At 41.4% G+C, this 24,897-nt stretch overlaps 1 protein-coding gene across 37 annotated transcripts in view; it reads right to left on the reverse strand.

Annotated features, from left to right (window-relative positions):
* Positions 1-24,897, reverse strand: part of LOC136632734 (otogelin-like) — a 157,463-nt gene that overhangs the window by 85,183 nt on the left and 47,383 nt on the right. For 35 of the 37 annotated variants that reach the window (XM_066607835.1, XM_066607832.1, XM_066607854.1 and 32 more), the window contains 25 exons: positions 24,243-24,295; positions 24,022-24,166; positions 23,096-23,206; positions 20,883-21,024; positions 20,543-20,686; positions 19,755-19,892; positions 19,320-19,421; positions 19,112-19,222; positions 16,440-16,596; positions 16,326-16,352; positions 16,065-16,220; positions 15,663-15,938; positions 15,459-15,576; positions 14,861-14,940; positions 14,731-14,780; positions 13,777-13,879; positions 13,577-13,611; positions 12,587-12,692; positions 12,413-12,447; positions 11,067-11,172; positions 8,082-8,131; positions 7,908-8,001; positions 7,704-7,799; positions 6,509-6,534; positions 1,907-1,930 (listed from right to left, as the gene is read on the reverse strand). In XM_066607835.1, coding sequence (XP_066463932.1) covers positions 1,907-1,930; positions 6,509-6,534; positions 7,704-7,799; positions 7,908-8,001; positions 8,082-8,131; positions 11,067-11,172; positions 12,413-12,447; positions 12,587-12,692; positions 13,577-13,611; positions 13,777-13,879; positions 14,731-14,780; positions 14,861-14,940; positions 15,459-15,576; positions 15,663-15,938; positions 16,065-16,220; positions 16,326-16,352; positions 16,440-16,596; positions 19,112-19,222; positions 19,320-19,421; positions 19,755-19,892; positions 20,543-20,686; positions 20,883-21,024; positions 23,096-23,206; positions 24,022-24,166; positions 24,243-24,295 — 2,485 coding nt within the window. The remainder of the gene's footprint in view (positions 1-1,906; positions 1,931-6,508; positions 6,535-7,703; positions 7,800-7,907; positions 8,002-8,081; positions 8,132-11,066; positions 11,173-12,412; positions 12,448-12,586; positions 12,693-13,576; positions 13,612-13,776; positions 13,880-14,730; positions 14,781-14,860; positions 14,941-15,458; positions 15,577-15,662; positions 15,939-16,064; positions 16,221-16,325; positions 16,353-16,439; positions 16,597-19,111; positions 19,223-19,319; positions 19,422-19,754; positions 19,893-20,542; positions 20,687-20,882; positions 21,025-23,095; positions 23,207-24,021; positions 24,167-24,242; positions 24,296-24,897) is intronic. The other 2 variants (XM_066607867.1, XM_066607866.1) reach the window with 1 other exon arrangement.

Raw genomic sequence — 24,897 nt, forward strand, 5'->3', positions numbered from 1 at the left:
AGGAGTTGGATTTCAAGCAATCTAATCCTATTAGTTTCCCCTGAAATAAGTGGCACTAATAGTGTTTGCCAATTGGTTATCCTCCTCTACAGAAATGACATGTCCATCTAGTGGAGCTTATTAAGCATTTTCACTGGAGAGTTCAGGAAGATAAAGTTGAAAGAAAAGGTAAATGAACCTTTTGGAATTACCTGGATCTCTGCATTAATTAATAAAATGCAGTCAGAATGTTCTCTAAATTACAATTATAGACAAACACAATCTAAACTAATAACACAGAAATAATTGTATCATTTATGTCTTTTATTGAGCACACTGAGTAAGCATCCGCAATACAAGGAGAAAAAGTAAGTGAACTTTTGTGTTAATGACTCCTCCAAAAGCGAATTGGCAAAAGGTGTTTCAACTAAGGATATGAGACTGGAAATGTGGCTTTCACATGTGCTTTGCCCATTAAATAAAGGCAAACAAAGGCTGCATACTGACAAATCTGTTCTTTTCAAGAAAGATTAGTTAGTGTGTGGGTAGACAAGTGATCAGTATGGAGAAAATATAGGACTGCTGCTACTCTCAGTAGGAACAGGGGGCCTGTTAAGATTACTCCAAGAGTACAAGTTTATCATGAAACAGATGACACTGAACCCAAGGATACCAGCAAAAGACCTACAGGAGACTGTACCAACTGCAAAAACCTCTATTCATGTGTAGACTATTAGGAAAACACTGAGCAAGAATGGTTTTCATCTAAGGACACCTTGAAGGAAGCCATTGGCATCCAAAAAACATTGCATCCAAGAGCACTAGGATGTTCCACAATGCTTCTGTGAAAATGTTCTATGGACAGACAAGACAAAAGTGAAACCTTTTAGCTTAAATACACAACCCTATAGTTTGAGGAAAAAGTGAACGCTGCACACCAACAGCAAAACCTCATTCAAGCATGGTGGGTAGAGCATTATGGTAAAGGGCTGCTTTGCTGCCTTGGGGCCTGGAAGCCTTGTAATCATTGAGGGAACAATGAATTCTAAGGTATATCCAATAAGTTTACAGGAGAATGTAAGGACAGCAGTCCAAGTTCTCAATGTGAAGAGACACAGGGTGACAACAACCGAAATCACGCAAGTAAATCAACTAAAGACTGGTTGGAAAAGAAGATGATTTTGGAAAGTCAGAGTCCTAAGCTTAACCCTAATGAGGTGATGTGGCTTGACCTAAAGAGGGCTGCGCACATAAAGTATCGCAGGAATGATATTACACTCAAAGTTCCCATTCATTTCAATAAGACCTTGGCCTGCAATATCAAGCATGGCCACTGCAGTGAGAATGGAGCTGTTTGCTTCCTCAGTATGCTAGTACACTGTCTCCAAGAACAGGTGATCGCATGGGGTCTCCGGTGACACAAGTCTGCCAATTTACTACTTATAACCAATCCTGAGGATAAGTCATCGATAGTTTACAACTAGAAACCCCCCTTTAATGGGAGAGTTCCATTTGACCAACAAATAGAGTATCTTGTTTGTAAATAGTATGTTACATTATGCATTATTAAGTGTATTCTGGCTTCTATATTGTGAGAGGTCTTCTAATTGTTTGTATACTGTGTATGATAGCAGCGCTATCTCCCTCCATACACGTCCTGCAACAGCAGGACATAAAAACACAATAGGGCTGTCACTAAGGGGTTAAGGTTCTCGACGCTATCTTGCGGACTATTGCTGCATTCATATCACATAAATAATATTATAATGATTAATGCTTTGGAGAAATAAAAAGAGTTTAAAAAATAAATAGTGTTTTTACGCATATGTAATGGTGAAATATTTGTGCTAATAGTTAAAAAAGTGCTGACAGATAACCCACAAGTACCATATATTGTTTTATCTATCACTCTAAATGCATATCTTACCGGTGACGTGGTCAAGATTTCTGTCTGTGGAAATAAAAAATATACTTAATTGTCAAGATGTAAATGTTATAAACCCGCTAGATCAAACTGCTACTAGTCAAATAGAGGATATGATTAGACAAAAGATAAAATATACAAACTTAGACTATGCTAACTATATTAAGAACAACCATAATTCTCTTTTTACAAAGTGTCTTTGCCTCTGCTTCCACTCTACATCTCAGGTTTCCATACTCTTTGCAGAACATTTCATAGGGATAGGAACCTGGATGGAACCATAGGATTTAAGGTAAGGTGTGAAACAGAGAGTGCTTTGGTCTTTGTTTCAGTAGGTTTCTGTCTTTGTCAGTCTTCTCAGCTGGATAGAAAAGCATAATCCACAGCATTTCTCTATCCAGCTAAAAAGTGAAACTGTATGGGTCCAAAGGGCAGGTAGATTAAGAGACTGAACACATATTATGGTGAGGGAACAATACCAATCTTTACTTGGCAGCTGAATGAGCAGTACAGTCTCTTTAAGTTGGCAAACAGTTTCAGAACTTTGCAACATTCAACTTCTCCCACGGGAGGCTTCCAGGACTTCTTCATGGCTCACAACTCAGACCACACTCAACCTTGCACCAGCCTCTCATATTTACTATTCACTCCACCAATGGCACAAGCCCCATTCAGCATGTTATTCCAACCTTTTTTGACTGGGATCAAAACCCCTCATACAGTGTTACGTGTGCTGCTGGGAGCTGTAGTTCTAAGCTTCCTAACAGCACAGCCCTCACAGGGTTAATTGATTGAGCTGGCTGGGTGTGGTACTTCCTGCTAGCCAATCTCCTGGGTCTGTGCTCACATATAAACCCTGCTCCTGCCAGTTTCTGGCTGGGTTCCAGAGTGAGCAGTCATGTATCCTTGTGTGAAGCTGCTCTTGTACTGTTTGGATGTATCTGCCTTGCTCCCACTCAGATCTGTGTATGTAAGTAGGTCTGTGTCTCTTTGCTTCCCCAAGACGGTTTGGACATCTGTAGTCCTTGTCTGCAGCACATGCAGCTCCCCTTTCCTTCTCCCTTTACAGGTGTGGCCTTCAAATGTCTTATGTCTTACTCTGTGGTGGATCCCTGACACAGTTCCCTATGTCAGCTTGTGTGGCTTACTGTCTATTCCCCTGGTATGAGGACACATAGACTTCCATCTGTGTGCATGTGAGCTCTGAGTGGAGTCTGTCTAGTTTTTACTATATGTTGTAGTCTTCTGTAAGCCTGTGCCTGTAAGCAGGTATACTGTTGTCTGTCCTGTTCCTGTTGCAGCTGGCTGTGTGCCCTGTGCTCGGTTCTGTCCTGTTGCAAGCTTTCTGTGTGATCTGTGTCTTGCTGGTTCATGTCCATTTGTTCATTTAAATTCTGTCAGTTTTGTGTAAGCTTGCTGTATGACCTGCGATCTGTGTCCTGTCCTGTTGCAGCATGCTGTGTGAACTGTGTCCAGTTCTGCTGGACTCCTGGTTAGTGTAGGGACTAGCAGTATAACGAGGAGCCGTCAAGTTGGCCCGCTAGCTTCTACGTTTTGTACAAATTGTCAACTAATACCTGGTATTTACATTCAGCTTATCATCTGCTATTAGTGGTTGTATTGTGGCTGCTGTATGCTGTGTATTCTGGCTCTGCGTGCCCTGTTGTTCAGTCCCTGTCATGTGGCATGTGAATGCGTACTGTTCTGGTACGTGGCTCCTAGGATCAGCTAGGGCCCAGATCCGAAGACCGCTGGGCCGCCCTCTATTGGGGCGATGTTCCCTGCTTAGGTAGGGCCATGCCATCCTCCCGTGTAGAACAGGGTCAGTTGCCTGAAACCTGTGCAACCTGTGTGCGTGCATCCCTCCCATTCTTCCTTGGGTACGATCGTGTGGGCCCCGTGCTTAGTTTGCCCACACGATCGTAACATACAGTGTTCATGCAGGCCATGACAGACTATTACAACACAACTGCACAGTTTCACATAATCATCAACAGTTATATAATAACCATCAGTCATCATCACACTAATATACCTCGGCATTTACATGATAAACATGAATCCCTATAACACTTTTCCCAATAGACATCAGTTTATGACTTTTTCTCTAATAAACATCATAACGCTTCCCATACTAATAGCTCTAGTCTTTACCTAACTACATTAGGTTAACTTTTTCTGGCCCCTTACAAAACAGAGACCTTCATTTCACACATTAACCTCTATGGTTCTGTCCAAGTTTCTGTCCCTAAGGCCGAGCTCACATGAGTGTAATTTCATTGCATATTACACACACAATATAAGCGTTCACAATACATGGTGAATGGAGTCAATGAAAGTAAATTGATTTTCATTGATCCATTCACACTTATATTCATGACGTATAATATGCGTGTAAAAAAGAATACAGAATGTTCTACTTTACTGCGTATTACATGCGATGGAGCCCTATTCTCTATGGGTGCATATGAAAACGCTGTACATACACAATTATGTATGTGTGACGTTTTATTCCCATGTTGCTAGAAAACAAAAACAAGGAAAGTAAAAAAAAAAGAATAAACCAGGAAGCCAGTGCATGACAGCAAGCAATAGTGCCCCACCACACAGCACTTGCAGAAGCTAAGATGATTAAAAGTTGATTTTCTTAGTGATGTTCAACTGACAAGCTTAACATAGACATGATCTAGCCCTGCTCCCCTGCCTCTATATAGTACACTTAGCAGTTTTGCATCGATAAAACGGTTGACAAATTCTCTTTAACGTATACATCGTATGCAATAGCCTCCTAAGCTCCCCCTAGTGGTGGCTGCAGGAACACAGAATCTATACATATAAAGACAAAAGCCCTCACTGACTGACTGACTGACTGCCTGACTGACTGACTGACTGACTCGCCAAAAGTTCTCCAACTTCCCGATGTCGTAGAAACATGAAATTTGGCACAAGCATAGATTATCTCCAAAATAGGAAAAGTAATTGGGTCCCAACTCAATTATTCAATTCTAGCGCAAAAGAATTAGCGTTGAAATTTTACATACGGAATGTAATTTTCTCACTTTCCGGTGTCATAGAAACGTGAAATTTGGCACGAATATTGATTATGTCATAAATAAGAAAAGTTAATAGGTCCCAACTCCATTATTCAATTCTAGCACAAAAGAATTTGCGTCGAAATTTTACGTTCATAATCTAAATCTCTCACTTCCCAATGTCATAGAAACTTAAAATTTGGCACGCACATTGAATATGTCATAAATAGGAAAAGTTAATAGGTCCCAACTTGATTATTCAATTCTATGCGCAAAAGAATTAGCGTCCAAATTTTACGTACAGAATCTAATTTTCTCACTTCCCGGTGTCATAGAAACTCGAAATTTGGCAGGAGCATTGATTATGTCATAAATAGGAAAAGCTAATGGGTCCCAACTCGATTATTCAATTCTATGCGCAAAAGAATTAACGTCCAAATTTTACATACGGAATGTAATTTTCTCACTTTCCGGTGTCATAGAAACGTGAAATTTGGCACGAGCATTGATTATGTCATACATAGGAAAAGCTAATGGGTCCCAACTCCATTATTCAATTCTAGCGCAAAAGAATTAGCGTCGAAATTTTACGTTCATAATCTAAATCTCTCACTTCCCAATGTCATAGAAACTTAAAATTTGGCAAGCACATTGAATATGTCATAAATAGGAAAAGTTAATAGGTCCCAACTTGATTATTCAATTCTAGTGCAAAAAAACTAGCGTCCAAATTTTACGTACGGAATCTAATTCTCTCACTTCTTGATGTCATAGAAACATGAAATTTGGAACGGGCATTGATTATGTCATAAATAGGAAAAGTTAATGGGTCCCAACTTGATTGTTCAATTCTAAGCACAAAAGAGTTAGCGTCCACATTTTACGTACGAAATCTAATTCTCTCACTTCCCGATGTCATAGAAACCTGAAATTTGGCACGGGCATTGATTATGTCATAAATAGGAAAAGTTAATGGATCCCAACTCGATTTTTTAATTCTAAGTGCAAAAGAATTAGCGTCCAAATTTTACGTACGGAATCTAATTCTCTCACTTCATGATGTCATTTTATATAAAGGAAAAGTCGCATGGTTACCTCCCCGTGGTGTTTCCTGGGTAACGCAGAAAACTATGCAAAATGGTGAACATATGTTTTTACGGTATCTCTAAAGTAACAACGACTTCATAAGATTTTCCGTGTGAACACCAGATAAACACCAGGACCAAATTAACTCGGGCGAAGCCGGGTATATCAGCTAGTTTTATTATATAACCGTAAAAGGCATTTGGAGCTCTGTATCATAAAAAGCAGAACCCTAACTTGAAAGATAAACATACATTAAGACATTAATCAGCAGTGAATTTTGGACTAGTTTAGATTTTTAAAAATCCCTGGAAGCCAACAATGTGGGAACCACAAGTAGGTGACCCCAGAACAACATGTAGCTCCCTATAGTGTGGTTGCAGAACACCGATTTAGTCCCTAAAAAGCTACACTATTCATAGTTATTTAATGCTCATATAACTAGTGATTAAAATATTAATACAAATTATTGTATTATTGTTTAACTTACAGTTGTTAGAGGAGACGTTTCAAGAGCTGTAAAGAAAAGTAAAGAATTAAACTTTGAACATACCAAAACTATGCACATCGATGTTCAATTAATTCTGGTGTAATGTTACGCTTACTAATAGTTAAACTGACTCTCCCTCATGGAAAAAAAATTTTGACCTGAAACCAAATTAGAGGGGTGTTATATTACCCAGTGCCTTTTTTTTATTCCTGTACAGCCAGTGATCTGCTGGTTCCTGGAGCTCAACTCTGGTGATTCGAGATGCCAAGATAGCCATTGTGCTTTTGTTGCTAATTAATGCATGCTGTGCATCAGTAAGCAGCCTCTATATGCTGCTTTCTGGTTGGCCAAGGCTGCTCACGTGAGCAGCACTGGCCAATCAGAGCAGTGTGCAGTATCCTAGACTACTGATGCACTACCAATGTACAGTGTGCATCAGGTATTCTAAAAACAAATAGAACCTCCACCCCTCCCAACTTTTCCAGTTCTGGGACAAAATGTTGTCCAAGGACTGGAGGGTTGGAGGATCACTTTAAGACAGATGGCATTCTCTAATTATTTTTAGACTATATAGAGCAGTGCAAATATTGGGATAGTATTGGATTTATGTATTATTACTATCATTGGCGTTTTGAACAACTCTTAATATTGCAAGTCCTCTGGACATAATTTGCTTCAAAAGGGGAACAGATTTGTAAGTCTTTATTTTCTTTGCAGCCATGGACACAACTCTGGTGGCCTATAGGGGTCTCCTAGGTGAGATAACACCCATCTAGGCTCTGAGTTTGTCTCATTATAATAACCATTTTTAAAATGAAGTCGGCCCAGCAATCAGCTGATTGCTGCAGATCCAACTTCTTTAACTTATAGCAATCAGCAGTCTTCAATGGCAGTAGTGAGCAGCCATACATTTCCACTACAGTGGCAGGGAAAAGATATTGTTATATGATGGGGATTCAAGTTTATGGCTATCCATGTAACAAATGTATGGGCTAGGTCCACTAGAATGGGGAACACGTTTCATTAGCATCTCTTTCCTATTTCGGGAGAGGCCCTTCTATATGTTCATATACACCAACATGGCACATAGAAAGGGGTTCTCATAAACATTACATTCTTATTCCCTGAGTACTTTTGCTGCATATTCTGGAAAAATTTCAAGAACATTGTAATAATAATATAAAATAATACTGACGGCATTCGTATCTGGGGCAGCATTCCTTTTCTGGGTCAATTTTCATGATTGGTTTGTTTCCATTACAATATGGAGCAGGAGGACACGGGTCACACACTGTAAAAAAGGACAATCTGTTAATATGAACACTACAATATAGATACAATACATGTATATATCTTTGATACTATTGTGAAGCGGCGCAAGTGACTGACAATAACTTACCACATATAGCACAGCAAGCTCCCTCCAATCCCATGATTGTGTTAGCTCCTTCCTTGTCACAAGCAGAGGTTGGGCACACAACATTCTCACATGCCTACAAATGAAATAGTGATGGGTGTCATCCTATATGAAACATTTCTAAAAATGTATAGATGAATATATGGGAATCCCTACGTTATATGAAGGCGTTGTTGTTTCTGGAATTGATGGTGTTGTAGAAAGGTCTGTAAAAATAAAGCAAATGCAAGCATTGAAGAAAACTGATATTGACTGCAGCCCCATTTACACACAACGATTATCACTCAAAATTCATTCAAACGATGTCTTTTGAGTGATAATCGTTGTGTGTAAATGCTACCATCATTTACTTTTCAGCGGAACGATGATTTTTAGTTGAGCTTAAAATCCATTGTTCGGCCAGAGAGCTGATAGCAGCGACCACACGTTGTGTTTCTCCACGGGAGCACTGATAGCATTGTATTCAGCTGCAGTCCATTGGCAGAACAAAAGAGCTGTATGCAGATAACAGACCACCTGCTGTTCTCTGCATACAGCGCAAGGAGGCTCATTTACATGCAAATGAAGCTAATACACTACTAATGGCTATTAGTGCCCATTAGCAGCTTATGCAGAATGATCACTCAAACTGTCAATCATCCTATCTTTTGAATGAATTTTGAGTGATCACCATTGCATGTAAATGGTGAGTTATGTCATAGACCGCCTGCAGACGGGCGAAAACAAACCGCGGCGTGCCCTATTTCACATGAAAGAGCCGGGGCCGCGGGAGCAGGTGAGTGTCATGCTCCTCTCTGCAGACGCTCGGGTTGGGTCCCGGAAAAATAAAAAAGATATAGCTTTTGAAAAATGGAGATGAAAATCCGCCAAAAATCGGATAAAGGGTTAAGCACACAGCAGATTTGACATGGCTACAGGACACACTCAACAGGTCACAATGATTTCAATTCACAGTCTCTACGGTTGAAGGCATTTACTCTTTCGTCGGGAATTACCGGGTCACTCTCCGCACCACTCAGGAGGCTCCAGGGCTTTCACATAGCATGGTGCTTTCAGCTGCACCCAACTTCTCAACAGGCCTACAGGGTCTCCTGAGACATTTGACTTCAGGCTGCATCTAACTTCTGCACAGATCTTTCCCAATTGCTCACTCCACCACAGTGGCAACAACAAAAACATCTGACAGTATCTGTCACTGTTCTACACAATGTCCATAGCGGCCATGACCGTGCCTGAAACATCCATTTACCCTTTCCAATCCACTGTCTGACGTCTGAAGACATTATGATTTAAGGCTGTACAGCTACGAAGTTGGAAGACATCCGTCTGGGTTCTCTTACTTTATATTGCCAGCCTCTCTGCTGTCGGAGCCTATCCAACGTGTCAGCTCATGCAGTACTGGCTTTGGCCAGCAGATAGCGCCATTGTATAATGGCAGAAAAAGAGTAAGCCCCCGAGGAAAACCAGGACATAAAGTGGATTGGAAAGGGTTAAATCAAACAGCTGCATAATAACTATCAGCAGTAGTGGAATAAAAACTAGCGGTTAAGGCATTTAATCAATTGCAGAAAGTTAATATTTTTCATCCCCCTTATAATGTTCTACTTATGACTCTATGTTTTAATGGGATGTTCTACACGAATACCAAGGGGATACTAACCTTAAGGGTTGGTTTTCACGCCAAGCCGATATACGTCGTCCTCATGTGCAGGGGGGGGGGGGAGGATGGAAGAGCCAGGAGCAGGAACTGAGCTGCCGCCCCCTCTCTGCCTCCTCTCCACCCCTCTGCACTATTTGCAGTAAAAGGAGGCGGGGCGGGGGCGGGCTAAGTTCTGAGAATTAGCCCCGCCCCCGTCCCACCTCTCCCCATTGCAAATAGTGCAGAGGGGCGGAGAGGAGGCAGAGAGGGGGTGGAAGCTCAGTTCCTGCTCCTGGCTCTTCCAGGCTTTCCCCCTGCAGAGAGAGACAACGTATATCGGCTCGGCGTGAAAACCTAGCCGATATACGTTCGTGTGAATGCAGCCTTAAAAACAGTCCTCCTCAAAAGCAGTTCAGGGGAGAAAGCTATAATTGTATGAAGGTTTGTCACGGTGTCGCTGCCACTCACCTGCTCTTTGGGTTGCGGTTGGATGCTACCACCTGTCACATGCTGCTGCTCACTCTCAGCCCTCCACCTATAGGCGTCATGCACCTCATGCTCCCTTTCTTAAAGGGCTAGTGCACGCTCCCTAATCCTGTCCCCCATCAATCTCTAGCAATTTCTTGCTATGTTAGGCATCCTCACCTCATGGAGGATGCCTAAGCAATTGATCTCATTTTCCATTGTGATGAAGCCCCGGTTTGTGTGTATTCCTGGTTCTCACACTTGATTGTTGAGCAATCTGACTTCTGTGCTCTCTGATTTCAGCTCTGTATTTTGGCCTCCACTTTCGTCTGCAGCCTGCCTTGACCTATAGCCCGGACCTCATTTATGCATCTGTGCTCCCAGCTCCAACTCAAGGCTGTCTCTCCACCATGCTCCTGTTCCGATCTGCATGTACTGCGCCTCGGCCCATTGCAGCATCAGCAGCCACATAACTGGGCCTATCTGTGTGTGTAATGGCTTGGGGCTCCGAGGTTGGTACCCCAAATTGGAATGTTCAAGCGTGAAAAAAGAGGTTGCCCAGGGGTTTCCACCTCAGATGGCCCAAAGCCAAACCAGTATGTTGTGAGGGCGGATCCCCACCTGACAAGGTTCTTCTGTAGAACCATATACATGAGTGTAATTTTACAGTTTCTATAGTGTAAACATCAGCACACATGTGGCAGCCGTTAGAACATGACATGATTGTTTTCATATGCTAGCACACAGAATGAATACTTAAACACACCCGTACAAACAAGCAGCAACATACAGCATCTATGAATATACAGATAATATAACACAGGCAAATTACGGTTCTGCATTGTGGTCACATGTATAAACCCATGCCTGTAGCTTTTCATAGGACTGCAGGTAAAGCCAGTTGCATTACATTACAATGTCATCATAAAACAAACTTTTCAGCCCCAAAAAGTTGAGCAAAGATTCTGCTACATCTCGAGGTCTATCCATACTTTTCATACTTTTATGTCCAGCGATAAATTTGATGTGATACCTACCGATACATTCATAGTGTGGACAGCAGAAGTCTGATGTAGGAACTTGTTGAAGGTATTGATCATTTCTGCATTCTTTCATTGCACATGTTGCATGTTTGCACATCTCCTAATGTGAACAGTAGGAATTGAGGATAATTCAGTGTCTTGATTTTACATCCTTGTTTATTATGTCTTACCTAAACATCACCAGCCATGAACCATAAAACAATGTATATAATTATAGTAAACATAGAAGCCTTTATTTCTATATTTATCTACCGAACGTTAAATGGGTTCCTATCTACCATAGACAAACCCAGTCTATCTGCCCAATGGGGCTTATGGATATTTCTTGTCTATGCTTTACACAGATGGACCATTGGTTTAAATGGTAAGGAAAGAGTCATAAAGGAAGAAGTTGTCCAAACTAGACAAACCCTTTAAAGGTCCAAAAAGTGAATTTTTTTCATCTCGAAGATAATAGACCTCATATAGAAGAACTACTGAAGAGAAAAAGTTGAAGAGCTACCAATGGCTACCAATAAGATCACATCCAACGTTCATTTTAAAAGGGCCATAGATGGTCAGAAGTCCTCATGTCCACGGGCGGGTCGTATTCCGCGTGCGGAATCCGGCCTGTGACCGCGGTGGGAGACCCTGCGTACCTATGCGTCCAGGCAGTAGCGTTCGCACAGACCCCTCTTCTTCCGCGTTATCTGTACTGTGGATGGTCTGTACAGTTCGCTGTTGGACACACGCAGTACACTTTTTTTTTTTACATCTCCTGCTTTTCCCGAGGAACCCGCGGCCCATCTGCGATGTCATTTGCGTACGGGCCGCGGGTTAGATGGCTTCCATTGACTTCAATGGAAAAGGTCCGCAAATCAAATCCGCATGCTTCAACTCAGTTGAAGACACCCATGATTCCCTATGGGCAGCTTGAACTGTGGATCATCTGCGCGGGTGCCCTGTGCAGATTCCGCAATTCAAATCCGCCCGTGGACATTGGGCCTAACTGACATCAACCTTAAAGAGGCTGTCTTATGAAGAAAATCTGTTCTCTAATAACAACCATTGTGGCAATCAGCTGATTGCCGTGGGTCAGGTTCCTCAAACCTGTGTTGATTAGATGTTTTTGCCAAGGGGCGTTGCTACAGCCATGAATAGATGGTTGACTATTTAATACACAAACAATCCTGGTACATCAGAGTAGGAGCTGCTACTCCTCCTCTATTATGTCCATATGCCATAATAGATCAAACAGAGAGGGATTGTCTTCTTGAAACAACCTCTTTAACATATCAGTATCTCGTAATGTATTTAACTAGACAGTATACAGCTGTACAACAGTATAAAGTAATGCTGACCTCTGTTGTCACCTTTGGTATGGGTGTTGTAATTCCTGAAAACACAATAGAATAATTTGATTCCATATTGTAGTAAAGCATTTCATCAATTTTCCTATGGATGTTCAATATAATTATAATATGAGAGGGTGTTTGGTAGTATGTCTATGATGTTTGGCTTAAAAAGGAACATACCAATACACACAAAATGTGGGCAACAAGGGTCTGTTGTAGAAATTTGCTGTAGATATTCCCCATCACCACAAGAATCCACTGCACATTTGACACTTTGACATCCAGGCTGGAAAAAGAACACAATGCACACAATTACTAAAGAAATGTTAAAGAAATGTTTTTGTAACTTGAAGATAGAACTTCATGTATAAAAAAGGACCGGATGTCCATATATGATCTATCCTTTTATGAGGTGCCCTGCTCGGCAAATCTGGAGACCAGAGCATGACGGAAGAGCTACTTATGGAGTCTTATCTGTGTATGTAGCCTTAAGGCCCTTTTACATGGGGCAAGCTGTTGGGCAAACGATGCCTGACGGCGCATCCTAGTGAAGCTCGCTCCTGTACTGTTATATAGAAGCGAGTATCACTGGCATTGCTGAAAGCACTGCCGGCATGGAGGCGGACCAGCCGGCTAGCGTTCTCACCCCGCCCGCCTCCATTCTCTGTAAGCAGACAGTCAATCGGAAGTGAACGAGTGCTGTTTACACTGAACAGCTAGTCATTCAGGTTTCTGCATGCAGAAACTGAACAACCTTCGTCGTTCAGTCTCTGCATAAATTACACGGGACAACTACCGTTCAAATACCCATGCGGATATTTGAACAACTCTGAAGGAATCGTCCCATGTAAAAGGGCTGTTATTAACCTGCTTTATCTAGGTCTCCAACAATGTAATAGAGATATCATCTGTTATTAAATACCTTGCCCTCTAATGATAATGAAATAACTCTGTTGACCGTGACTCGGTCTACATAGCAAAGATGAAAAGTGAGAAGCACAAAACAAGTGTTTGCATGAGAATAGGGCATGTAGTGAATGCGGTCTGGGAAAATTAAACAGCACTCGTGTCCATGTGATGGCCGATTTATTTTTTTTGCCCTTTCTTGGTCACAACCTTCATACGGCCATTTGAATATGGCCTTATTCTTAAGAATTCCAAGGTTCTTACCATTGTGGTGGTTGATGGAGGGAGTGTTGTTAAAGCTATAAACAGAAAATCAGATTTATTATTTGGATATATGCATAGTTTAGATGAATAATTTACAATGTAGACTAATTACAAAGGCTATGTAATGTACAATGCTGTGTGGCAATGAATAGGGCAGTCAACTTATTACAGTGTACATACAACACTTGTAGTATACATACAATGGCACTCGTATTGTGGGCAGCAGGAGCCTGTTGAGGGGACTTCTTGGAGATATTCTCCATATGCACATGGTTCCACTTTGCATTTAACGTTTTTACAAGGCTAGAGTAAAATAGAATACACATAATGTTTTAGAATCCAATGTATCATCTATAAGCTCAGAGAGACAAATGCATAGGCTTATCAGGGGGAAATTTAGGAAGCCAAAACTTGTTACATAAAAAATTCTGACTTTTTGGGAGTACACAGCTCATGCCACTTCTTACAAAAGCAGCAGGGGGTTTGAATACATTTATGTATAATTTATGCCAGAAACCAGCAAAAATTATGCAAGAAATCTATTCTATTTTGTAACTGCTGTAGATTCCTGTGTAGGTGCACAGATGGTCCTTATGTATAAAGTGGAATGTGTGACCTGGGATTATATTGAGGGCTGCTTCACATGGACATATTTGCGTGCGCAATACGCAAAAAATAGAACCCATTGAGATCAATAGGTCCGTTCCATTTCTGTGTGCACACTTTTTGCATGCACAAGAAAATAGAACCTGCTCTATTTTGGGTGCATTTGTGCACAAAAGGACCCTATAGAAGTCTATGGGGAGGGGGGGGGGGCGCAAGATAACGCAGAAAAACCTGGGGAAAAGAACACACCTTGACCTCATTAGGCTAAATAGCCTTTTAAAATTGGGGTGAAGTGTCCCATATGCAAAAAAAAAACCTGCCCTGCATGCGCCAAAAGTACAGTAAAATGTGCCATATGTGTGCAAATGTACCTCATTCATAGCACAAATACGTTGCACTGAAGCATGCGCAATTACGTATACACTCGTGTGAAGCCGCCCTTAGACCAGATTTTGAAATGCCTGTGTATCAAAAGTAAAGACCTCTAAACATTGATATAGTCCCCATATTATGACAATGAATCGGATAACCCATATCATATATTGTACCTCATATGATGTTGCGGGTGTTTCAGTGGGCTTAACAGATGGAGTGATACCTGGTAAAAAAATAAATAGTAAACCCATGAATATCTAAGTATACTAATTTTGGGAAGAAAAAGTAGACATAAGAACTTACAGTCCTCAAATCGGACACAACGGTGTGTAACTTCATCAAAAACCATTCCTGGGGCACACAGGGGGTAGCAACCTTCAACCCTAAGGAAGCAGCAAGTTCAGCAGCTTAATATGTCATATAAGCATATATACTAAAACTATATTACAGGACAAGTTACAAGGTTGTTGCTCATGAACTGTGATATGAAGTTGGAACAGAATATAATTGATATTTACTATGTGGATCATTAATATCATCAGTATAATCCTCTTACCAAATACACAATTCCTGATTAGAGATGAGCGAGTATACTCGCTAAGGCACATTACTCGAGCGAGTAGTGCCTTAGCCGAGTATCTCCCTGCTCGTCTCTAAAGATTCGGGGGCCGCCGGCGGCCGGGGAGCGGCAGGAGAGAGGGGGGAGGAACGGAGGGGAGATCTCTCTCTCCCTCTCTGCCCCCCCGCTCCCCGCAGCAATTCACCTGTCACCCGCGCCGGCCCCCGAATCTTTAGAGACGAGCGGGGAGATACTCGGCTAAGGCACTACTCGCTTGAGTAATGTGCCTTAGCGAGTATACTTGCTCATCTCTATTCCTGATGTATGTCAGAGAAAACTTACTTGAGAGTCAATGTACACTCTGTACCAAGAGGATCTTGGCATGTTGGAATGCATGAGCTTTCGCATGCTCTGTATTTCCAGGTGCAGCTGGAGTAAGATGGCAAGCCAAAGCTTTCCTCTGAAAATGAATATTCATTGTTCAGGTTTCGACTTGAGTAAAACGACATTTGATATATTTCAGTTGAGACGTGACGGGAGTCTTACCAATCAGTTGGAAGCTCATCTGCTGTATATTTACTGATTTTACTTTTGATATAATTAGTTTTTCACCACTCTTGGAAAGATAATGTCCTCGTGCCAAGAAGGATTCCAGAGCATTAAAGTCCTTCACCCAACGGCTTTGTCTCAAAACAAAAGTTGCTTTTTTACGGAACTCTACACTTGGTTGCCATTTCTTCAGGCTTAGACTTCCCTCATCATTCTGTGCTATGAAAAAGTTGTGGTGTTGGGCAGACTCCAAGGAGATCAACTTTCGGCCATCTACACAGAGAAGCAAAAAGTATTTACAATTGTCTACCTAGGCTGCATATGAAATATTCTTTGTGACAGTTAAGCTTTGAGGTCACATAAAATTTGTCTAGAAGTATGAAAAAAGTTTTTATGTACTTTGTTTGTCCACATAAAGGCTTGGAGTGATCATGAAGCTGGCTTTCAAGTTTCCGGGAGCATTAACATTTTCCAGTGACACGGTCTCACTATCATAATCAGCCACTAAGGTCTGGCTATTCATCATTACTAGGCGGTATGGACCTTCACCGGCATCTGAGGAGAGAAGGTGTTTCCAGTAGTTAGTGAACATCAGCATTAACACACTATTTTAAGTTTAGATCACTCAGTTCTGGTATCCAATAAGAAGCTTTATTTTACCTCTGTTGTAATATTCACATGGAGATGCTGAAACAAAGCAAAAAAGACAATTTTAATGAGAAATTCAACTTTAGAGGCCACAAAATAATAAAAACTTCTGGAAGACAGACTTACGGCAAGTGTCAGGGCTCCTCCATTCAATGGTGATACCTTTACGACAACAGGCACGGGCATAAGCTGCCAGGGCAGTGCAGTAACAAAGACAGGCTTCACCCTCTCTGCAGGCTTCAGTTTCCTCAACACAAGCCGTGTAATAAGGCTCCACATTTACCTTTTTTTTTAAAAAAAGTGTAATCAAGACAAGCACAGGAGTTAAAGAATATTTTTTTACAGTATTTTGCTACAAGCAAATTGGTTTACCAAATTAAGAAAATGCCTCATAAATGGCATTTGCTGTACATGGCTAACCAGGTTGTCCACCTGCCTTTATACTGATTCTCCCTAAGGTCAGCTATATTATGATTCCCAAAACAGATGGATGAAATAACATTTATGAACAATTCTCTCTTTTTTATTACATCTTGAACACATATACATGTTGCCATTAGGAAAGTACGCTCCCCCAGGGTGGAATCCACTTTTTAGTTTACTGATATAACTCAATTAAATAAAATGTGAATGCATTGTGTCTTACATATTCAACATCTGTGAATAATTGCATCGCAATGGTTTACAATTATATATATATAGCACATTAGCTTTAATTGTCAACATAGAATAAAATAAATAAACAAACAATGGACGACTAAGGCCTCATGTCCACGGGGAAAATCAGGCCCGCTACGGATTCTCCATGGAGAATCTGCAGCGGGTCCCTCCTGCCCCGCGGACATGAGCGCTTAAAATTGGAATTTAAAAGAATTAACTCAACTGCAGCGGGCCGGGAGGGTCTTCTCTTCCTCACGGCCGTATCTTCTTTTTCGGCCGGTGGATGAACTCAGCACGCCGGCGGCACGTCCGCCGAGCCGAAGCAAGAAAGATCCGGCCGTGAGGAAGAGAAGACCCTCCCGACCCGCTGCGGGTGAGTTAATTCTTATTTTAGGTCTCCCGCAGATCTGGACGGCTTCCATAGGCTTCAATAGAAGCCCGCGGGAGCCATCCCCGTGGGAGACCCGCACGAAAATGGAGCATGGTCCAGATTTTTTCATGCTCCATTTTTTTTTTAAATCACTTTTATTGACCATCCGCAGGTATTTATCTACCCGCGGGTGGTCAATGCATCCCTATGGGGTGCCGATCCACGCGCGGGAGAAGAGTTAAAATCCGCTGCGGATTTTAATTCTTCTTTTGCCCGTGGACATGAGGCCTTAGGCTTCATGTCCACTAGGTAATTCTACTTACCAAATCCGCTCGGGTGTCCCGCACGCGTGATCCGTGCCCATAGGGATGCATTGGATACCCGCAGGTAAGTAAATCGAACGTGCAGGAAATCACCCACAGCATGCTCCATTTTCTGCAGGTTTCCCGCACGGACGGCTCCTGCAGGCTTCCATTAAAGCCTATGGAAGCTGTCCGTATCCTGGGCACACCCGCAGCTGAATTTCTGCTCTGCTGCGGGAGAGCAGGAGTTCAAACAAAGAGAAAGAGTGCACAGCACATGCACCAGGCAGAAGAAAAGAAGATCCAGCTGCAACGGACGGGAACCCGCAGCGTCCGGACAGGTAAGTAAAATCAATTTATAGGCCTCATGTCCCCGGGAAAGGAGTGACCCGCTGCGGGATTCTGCATGGAGAATCTGCGCGGGCACGAATTTCCTAGTGGACATGAGGCCTAACAGTGGATATCGAGAGCATAACTTTGTGTCTCTTTGGTTTTTCTTTTTATTAATTTACTATATGCCACGGCGTATCAATATACAAAAAGTTCAATTTGTTCCCTGAAAATATCATCTTCTCATCTCCTATATAATTTAATAATATTGCTTTATGTTATTTTTAATCTTCCTAACCTATTCACTCCTGCTTGAGCGTGATACCAGGATGTGTTACTAAATGGGCGCATGTATTCTATGATCTCATTTGGGTCCATGAATCTTTCTATGAAAACTCGCCATTTCCCCAAAAATTTCAATGCTTGGGATTCTGCACGTTTTTCTGTTTCGGGTCTCTGCATTCTTAGAAGGTGTTTTAGTTCCTGCCTGATATCTGGCGCTCCCAGGGGACTGGCTTGCAACCATTTTGCTAGCATTCTCCTCTTGCCTATTATAAGAATGGTGTGTATCAAATTAGCGTTTTTTATTTGACTATGGAGAGAGTGAAATACATAAGCTTGTGGGCTCAGTGGTATAGTAATTCCTGCAAGTTCATGTACCAATGATTTCATTTTTGTCCAGAGTGTTTTGATTTTGGAGCAATGCCAGATTCCATGCAGAAAATCAGTTTTTGGTTGTGAGCATCTAGGGCACGCCTGCAGTCTAGTTGGGCTCCGGGGATGCAGGGGTATGTGGAACCCATAAATAGCTCCATGTATGATTTTAAAAAAAGTTTCCCTCCATCTCTCATTGGTTATAGCCTTTCTTATAGAGATCCAACCATCTACCAGTTTTTGAGATAGTTCTGGGTCTTGTAGTTTCCGTTCCCATTTTTTAAACAAAGGTGTACTATCTGTTTCGGCCTACCCCTTCCTGAATCGGTAGTATAGATCATATATGGAATGCCTTTGCAATGATCCTTTCATGAACATGTCAATTGGATTCTTTTTGCTTCTTTTGAGACATCACCAAGTCTAGCTCTTAGAAAACCCTTTATTTGTGCATATGGTAAAAAGTGTGAATGAACAATTCTTACCACTGTGTGGCACTGGAAGAACTCATCGCTCTTAAGTAGTTTGCATCGCGTCTCTACAAACTTCTTGTGGTTATCAGTTGGAGGAGGTAGTGTTGATATGTGGTTGGGACACTGTTCAAACATTGAAAAGATGGTATTCAAAACACAAGTATGTGCGATTGTGTGAGACTCATTATGATTGTTTGTATGTGTGTGAATGGTCACCTACCTCACCAACCAAGAACTGAGAGGCGTACTGAACCATATTACTAATAGTCATCTCAGTAGTGGTGGTTCCATCAGCATCACCGCACATACCTTGAACCTTGCCCTGTATCCAAAAAGAAGAACTTAGTTACTAGCCGCTATGGTCAGTGACTATGCTGCAATAAGTAGAATTGCTCTAGAGCCACTTTTCCATAGAATGAGCAGGCTGTATTTCTCCATAAGTTGCTTAATTAATTTCTTCCTATTGATCATTAAGATTTTTCTAAGCAACAACAACATATTTGCTTATATAAATCAAGATAGTATAAGCAGCATACATGGTGGTACAAACACTTCATAACCTCCAGGAACGTTTTCACATTCAATCTATTTTACTTAGCTGGATCTAGTATCTATTAGCTACTATCTAAGCTTAAGCTAGTAGTACTAACCGTACCTGTAGCATTGGTTCCAGCTGAATGATAACATCTAAATGTTGGTCATAGTACACAGCAAGGCCCTCCAAGAAATGGGCCACTACATAAAATCCAGCTTGGTAAGTTCTCAGTTGAGTCCTACTGTTTAGTTCATGTGTCTGCAGATCAGAAATATCCAAAACAGCACTTATTGATGGACAATGTGGAGCAATGCTGAGACTAAATCACATACAGTATGGTCATCTTTAAAAAAAGAGGTTGTCCAGTTGTAAACTACTGATGACCCATCCTCAGGATAGGTAATCTATAGTAGATCAGTGGGGGTCTGCCATCCATGACCGCGTCGATCAACTGTTCCCTGGGCTAGTGCTTCTTTGCTAATGCAGTGGCCAGACTTGGTATTACTGGCCAAATTCCCATTGAAGTGAATTAGAACTTGTCTGCAATACCATGTCTCACCACTGCAGTGAGAACGGAGCTGGTTGCTTCCTGTAGAAATCAGTTCAGTGCATGAGCACCATAACTAGAACAGCTGATCAGCGGGATCCTGAGTGACAGACGCCCTCCTATCTACTATTTGTGGCCCTTCATAAGGATAGGCGATCAGGATTTTACAACTTAACAATCCCTTAAAACTCATTTCATTTCGACCCTCTTAGAAAAAATTTAGCATTGGGGGATATAAATGCTATTACTAAGATCTAATGATGCCAATTTCCACAATGTATAAAAGAAATTTAAATTCTCTCCTTGTCTTTCAAGACATTCATGATAAACTTCTTTACTAGATATCATGCCTAAGTCTTACCACTGTGGTTTCAAATTCACTAAGCACTACGCTTGCTCCTCCAAATGTGATATGAATAGTCTTCTTAAGCAGAGCTCTTCCCATAGCTTCATGTAGGGTATTTTGCATGACAACTCTGAAGTTTGGGCTTTCACCTTTACGAGACTAGAAGAGAAATAAAAGAACAATTTGTATATTTGAAGCTGTAGCCTCATGCTTTGATATGATCACAGAACTCCTAATATTCTGATAAATTACAGTAGGGTAGAAATAATTCTATATATAAACCATACATAAAAACCTTTCATTATTTTTTTCCTGTCAATTTCTGAGAAAAAAATTCCAAATTTTAAGAACTGACCTCGGTAAGCACAACTGAACACTCTTTTGTGGCGAAAGTCTTCCAGAGATTGTCAAAAAGGAAGAATTGCGATCCAGCGTAAGCATTGCACACTTTGTTGCAGGGGTTGTTTGTACATGAAAACTTTCCATTTTCACATGTACTGTAGTGAAAACAAACATAACACAACGCAGATATAAGTTTTGAGAATTTACTTAGTATCACTTGAAATTACATTTATGGAATTCTATTTATGGGACTATTTTTCAAATTGTCCAATAGGACTAATGTTAACATTTTAAAAAGGTACTTAAAGGGAGTCTGTCCGGTTGAAAATGCAGTCCAATCTGGAAGCAGCATGTTATAGAGCAGGAGGAGATGAGTAGATTGTTATATAGTTTTGTGATCAAAGATTCTGTATAACTTGACTTTTGGTGATCTAAAGCTCTACTGATGTGGGGCTTAGGACTCCAGCGGGCAGGCCTATTCAGTGCTTAACAGGTATCTCTGCATGCACATTTATACATGGAAGGCTGTCAGTCATTGAGTGAGACCACCCACTGGACTCCTAAAGCCAAAATTAGCAGAGTTTTAGATTAATAAAAGTCATGTTATACAGAATCTTTACAACTAAACTATACATCATTCTGCTCAGCTGCTCTGCCCTTTAACAAGCTACCTCTAGATCTGACTGCATTTTCATCCCAACGGGTTCACCGTTGATCTCAAAGCTAGTGAACCTAGAGCTAAGGCACTTCCACTCCCGTCCACTAGGACGATGTCCTGCCCCACTACACTAACAGTGGGTCGACTGATTAGCTCATTGCCAGCGATACGGAGCGGTGGGTCCCCGGATTTAACCCCTTCATGATGCGGCCCTTTTTTTTTTCCATGTTCGTCCCCCCCCCTTTAAAAAAAATCATAACTCCTTTATTTATCCATCGATGTTGCTGTATGAGGGCTTGTTTTTTGTGAGACGAGTTGTATTTTTCAATGATGTTATTAAAGTACCATATAATGTACTGAAAAACGTAAAAAAAAAATTATAAGTGGAGTAAAATGAAAAAAAAACCAACATTCCGCCATCTTTCAGTGCGTCTTGTTTTTACGGCCCACAAACTGCAACAAAAACGACATGATAACTTTATTCTATGGGTCGGTATGATTGCTACAATACCAAACTTGTATAGTTTTTTTTTTTACTATACTACACTTTTTTTTTTTCAAAGACATTTATTTTTTTTTCAATTATTTTCTGCCGCCATCTTGTGCGCACAATAACTTTTTTATTATTTTTTCCATCGACGTAGTTGAGCGAGGGCTCATTTTTTGCAGGATGTCCTTTAGTTTCCGATAGTACCAATTTGGAATATATATGACTTTTTAATCGCTTTTTGTTGCGTTTTTTCTGGGAGACAAGGTGACTGAAAAAGTGCATTTCTGGGGTTCTTATTTTTTTTTTTCGGACGACGATCACCGTGCGGTAAAAATAATGCGCTACTTTGATAGATCAGACGCGGTGATACCAAACATGTATTTTTATTTTATGATTTAGATTTTTTAATAATCGATATGGCAAAAGGGAGGTGATTCAAACTTTTATAACTTTTTTTATTTTTTTATTTTTACAATTAATAAAACTTTATTGTTTTTTTTTTTACTTTACTTTACTTTAAAGTCCCCCTGGATGACTACAACCAGCGATGCTTTGATCGCTCCTGCAGTATGACATAATGCTATAGCATTACGTCATACTGCCATTTGACAGGCAGTCTATCAAGCCACCCCATGGGGATGGCTTGATAGGCAGTCTGCTAAGGCAGCCCTGGGGCCTTTCAAAAGGCCCCCGGCTGCCATGACACCCGCACGGCTCCCCCGATCTCACTGCGGATTGACAGCGGCATTTAAAGGGTTAATAGCCACGATCGACCGATAGCGGCTATTGCCCGCGGGTGTCAGCTGTAGTAAACAGCTGGCGCCCGTGCTGTATGCAGAGAGGTCGTCAACCTCTCTGCATACACACCCCGACGCTCCAGGACGTAAATGTACGTCCTGGAGGGGGAAGGGGTTAAAGAACTAATAACATCTGTAAATATGCAAATGAAGCAGAGATGAGCTTTTGACTAAAATGTAATAAATGGTGGGATTCTGTATAGGAATAATATTATATATATTTAGTATATCTACTATAATATATGTCCTAGAGAACAGTTTTAATATCTGAGGTGGCTTACCAAGTGTTACAGTCCCGGGCCAGTGTTTCTCCTGGATTATAAATCTCATTTCCATGGGTACAAGGGCATTTATTTAATGGTAAACAGCTTCCATCACCGCTCCTCAAAAGACTAAAACAATTGGAAAGTTTAGTAGATTATTCATGTTCCTCTTATTCTAACAAACACATTTACATTGGTCAGTATCACTACTGAATAACACACTAACCCAGTGTTTGCCAAACCCCAGTCCTCACAACCCTCCAACAGATCAGGTTTTCAGGACTTTCCATAGTAATGCACAGATGATGTAATCATTGTCAATGTATCAGACATTGCCCTAGGTGTTCTCTTTACAGGATATCCTCAAGTCATGATCTGTTGGAGGATCATGAGAACTGGACTTTGGGAAACACTGCTCTGACCTATTCTTCTATCTCTTAAAGAGGTTATCCTATCCGGACAAGCTGAAACCGGCTATTACACTTTCAGCATTTCCACCTCCGACATCGGGGTCGGACACAGAAGAGTAATAGCTGCTTCAACTCCTGTTGATCTCAAAGCTAGTGAAGCTAGCTAAGACACTTCCACCCCCGTCCACTATGGTGATGTCCTGCCCCACTACACTAACAGTAGGTCGGCTGATTAGCTCATTGCCAGGAATCTGGAGCGGTGGGTCCCCGGCAATTAACCATTCATGCCCTATCCTGAGGATAAGGTAGCAATAGTTTAAACTCCTCTGTAGAAATATGAGCTTTCTAGTTTCATATTACTGGTGTGATTTACTTTAAAAATATTTTATTGGGAATAGACTTCAGAAAACACTGCATTTCTGCAAAAAATCATGTAAATCGAAAATAAGCATATTGATATTTATCATCAGCAGGAAACCAAAATCAGGTACAATTTATGTATTGTGAATTATATAAAAAAGCAACTTTACTTACCCAGATTTACAGACACATCCAGGCTTGCATTCAAGTATACATCCCTGGTCAAATAGGGCAAAGTTCTTACAGGAGAGCTCACAAGACTTCCCACTGCCCACCAAACAATCTGAATACACTTCGTTCTCAGGACATTTTTCTATCTCTGTCAAAATATGTGTCTAGTGTGAGATCGGTTGTGAATTATTACAGTACAATGATCAGGATTTTGCGTATCTTACCAGTTAGCGTGGTTTGTTCTGTGTTACCGCATTGCAATAATCTCTCACAAGGGCTAAAATGCAAAATAAATCAGACATAGAAATATCAACCAATCAGTCCATTATAGAGTGGTCAATTAAAGGGAAGCTGTCACCATCTTTAGGCTGCCCTTCCTACAGCCAGCGTAAAGAAGGGACAGGCACGCTGATTGCAACGATATGTCTGTCTTATGTATCTGTGAAGTAGTTTGTCAGCAATTTGCATTTTATCAATAGCAGTACATACATAGAGGACTACAGAAAGTAGTCCTTGATATTCATGAGCTGCAGAATAGTCCTGTCCACCTCACCCTGCCACTATTGATTGACAGCTGTCTGTCGGCACAGTAATAGGCAGACAGCAATCAGTAAGTGGCTAGCCTGCAACTCATGACTATCAAGGACTACTTCCTGAACTCCTCTATGTATGTACTGCTACTAGAGATGAGCGAACGTGCTCGGCCCCGCCCCTTTTTCGCCCGAATACCGCGATTTTCGAGTACTTCACTACTCGGGTGAAAAGTACTCGGGTGCACCGGGGGGCAGGGAGAGGCGTGGCGGCGTGGGGGGTAGCAGCGGGGAACAGGGGGGAGCCCTCTCTCTCTCCCTCTCCCCCCCACTGCAACCCCCCGCGCCG

This window comes from Eleutherodactylus coqui, chromosome 6 (assembly GCF_035609145.1).
Source record: "Eleutherodactylus coqui strain aEleCoq1 chromosome 6, aEleCoq1.hap1, whole genome shotgun sequence".
In the NCBI taxonomy this organism is placed as follows: Eukaryota; Metazoa; Chordata; class Amphibia; order Anura; family Eleutherodactylidae; genus Eleutherodactylus; species Eleutherodactylus coqui.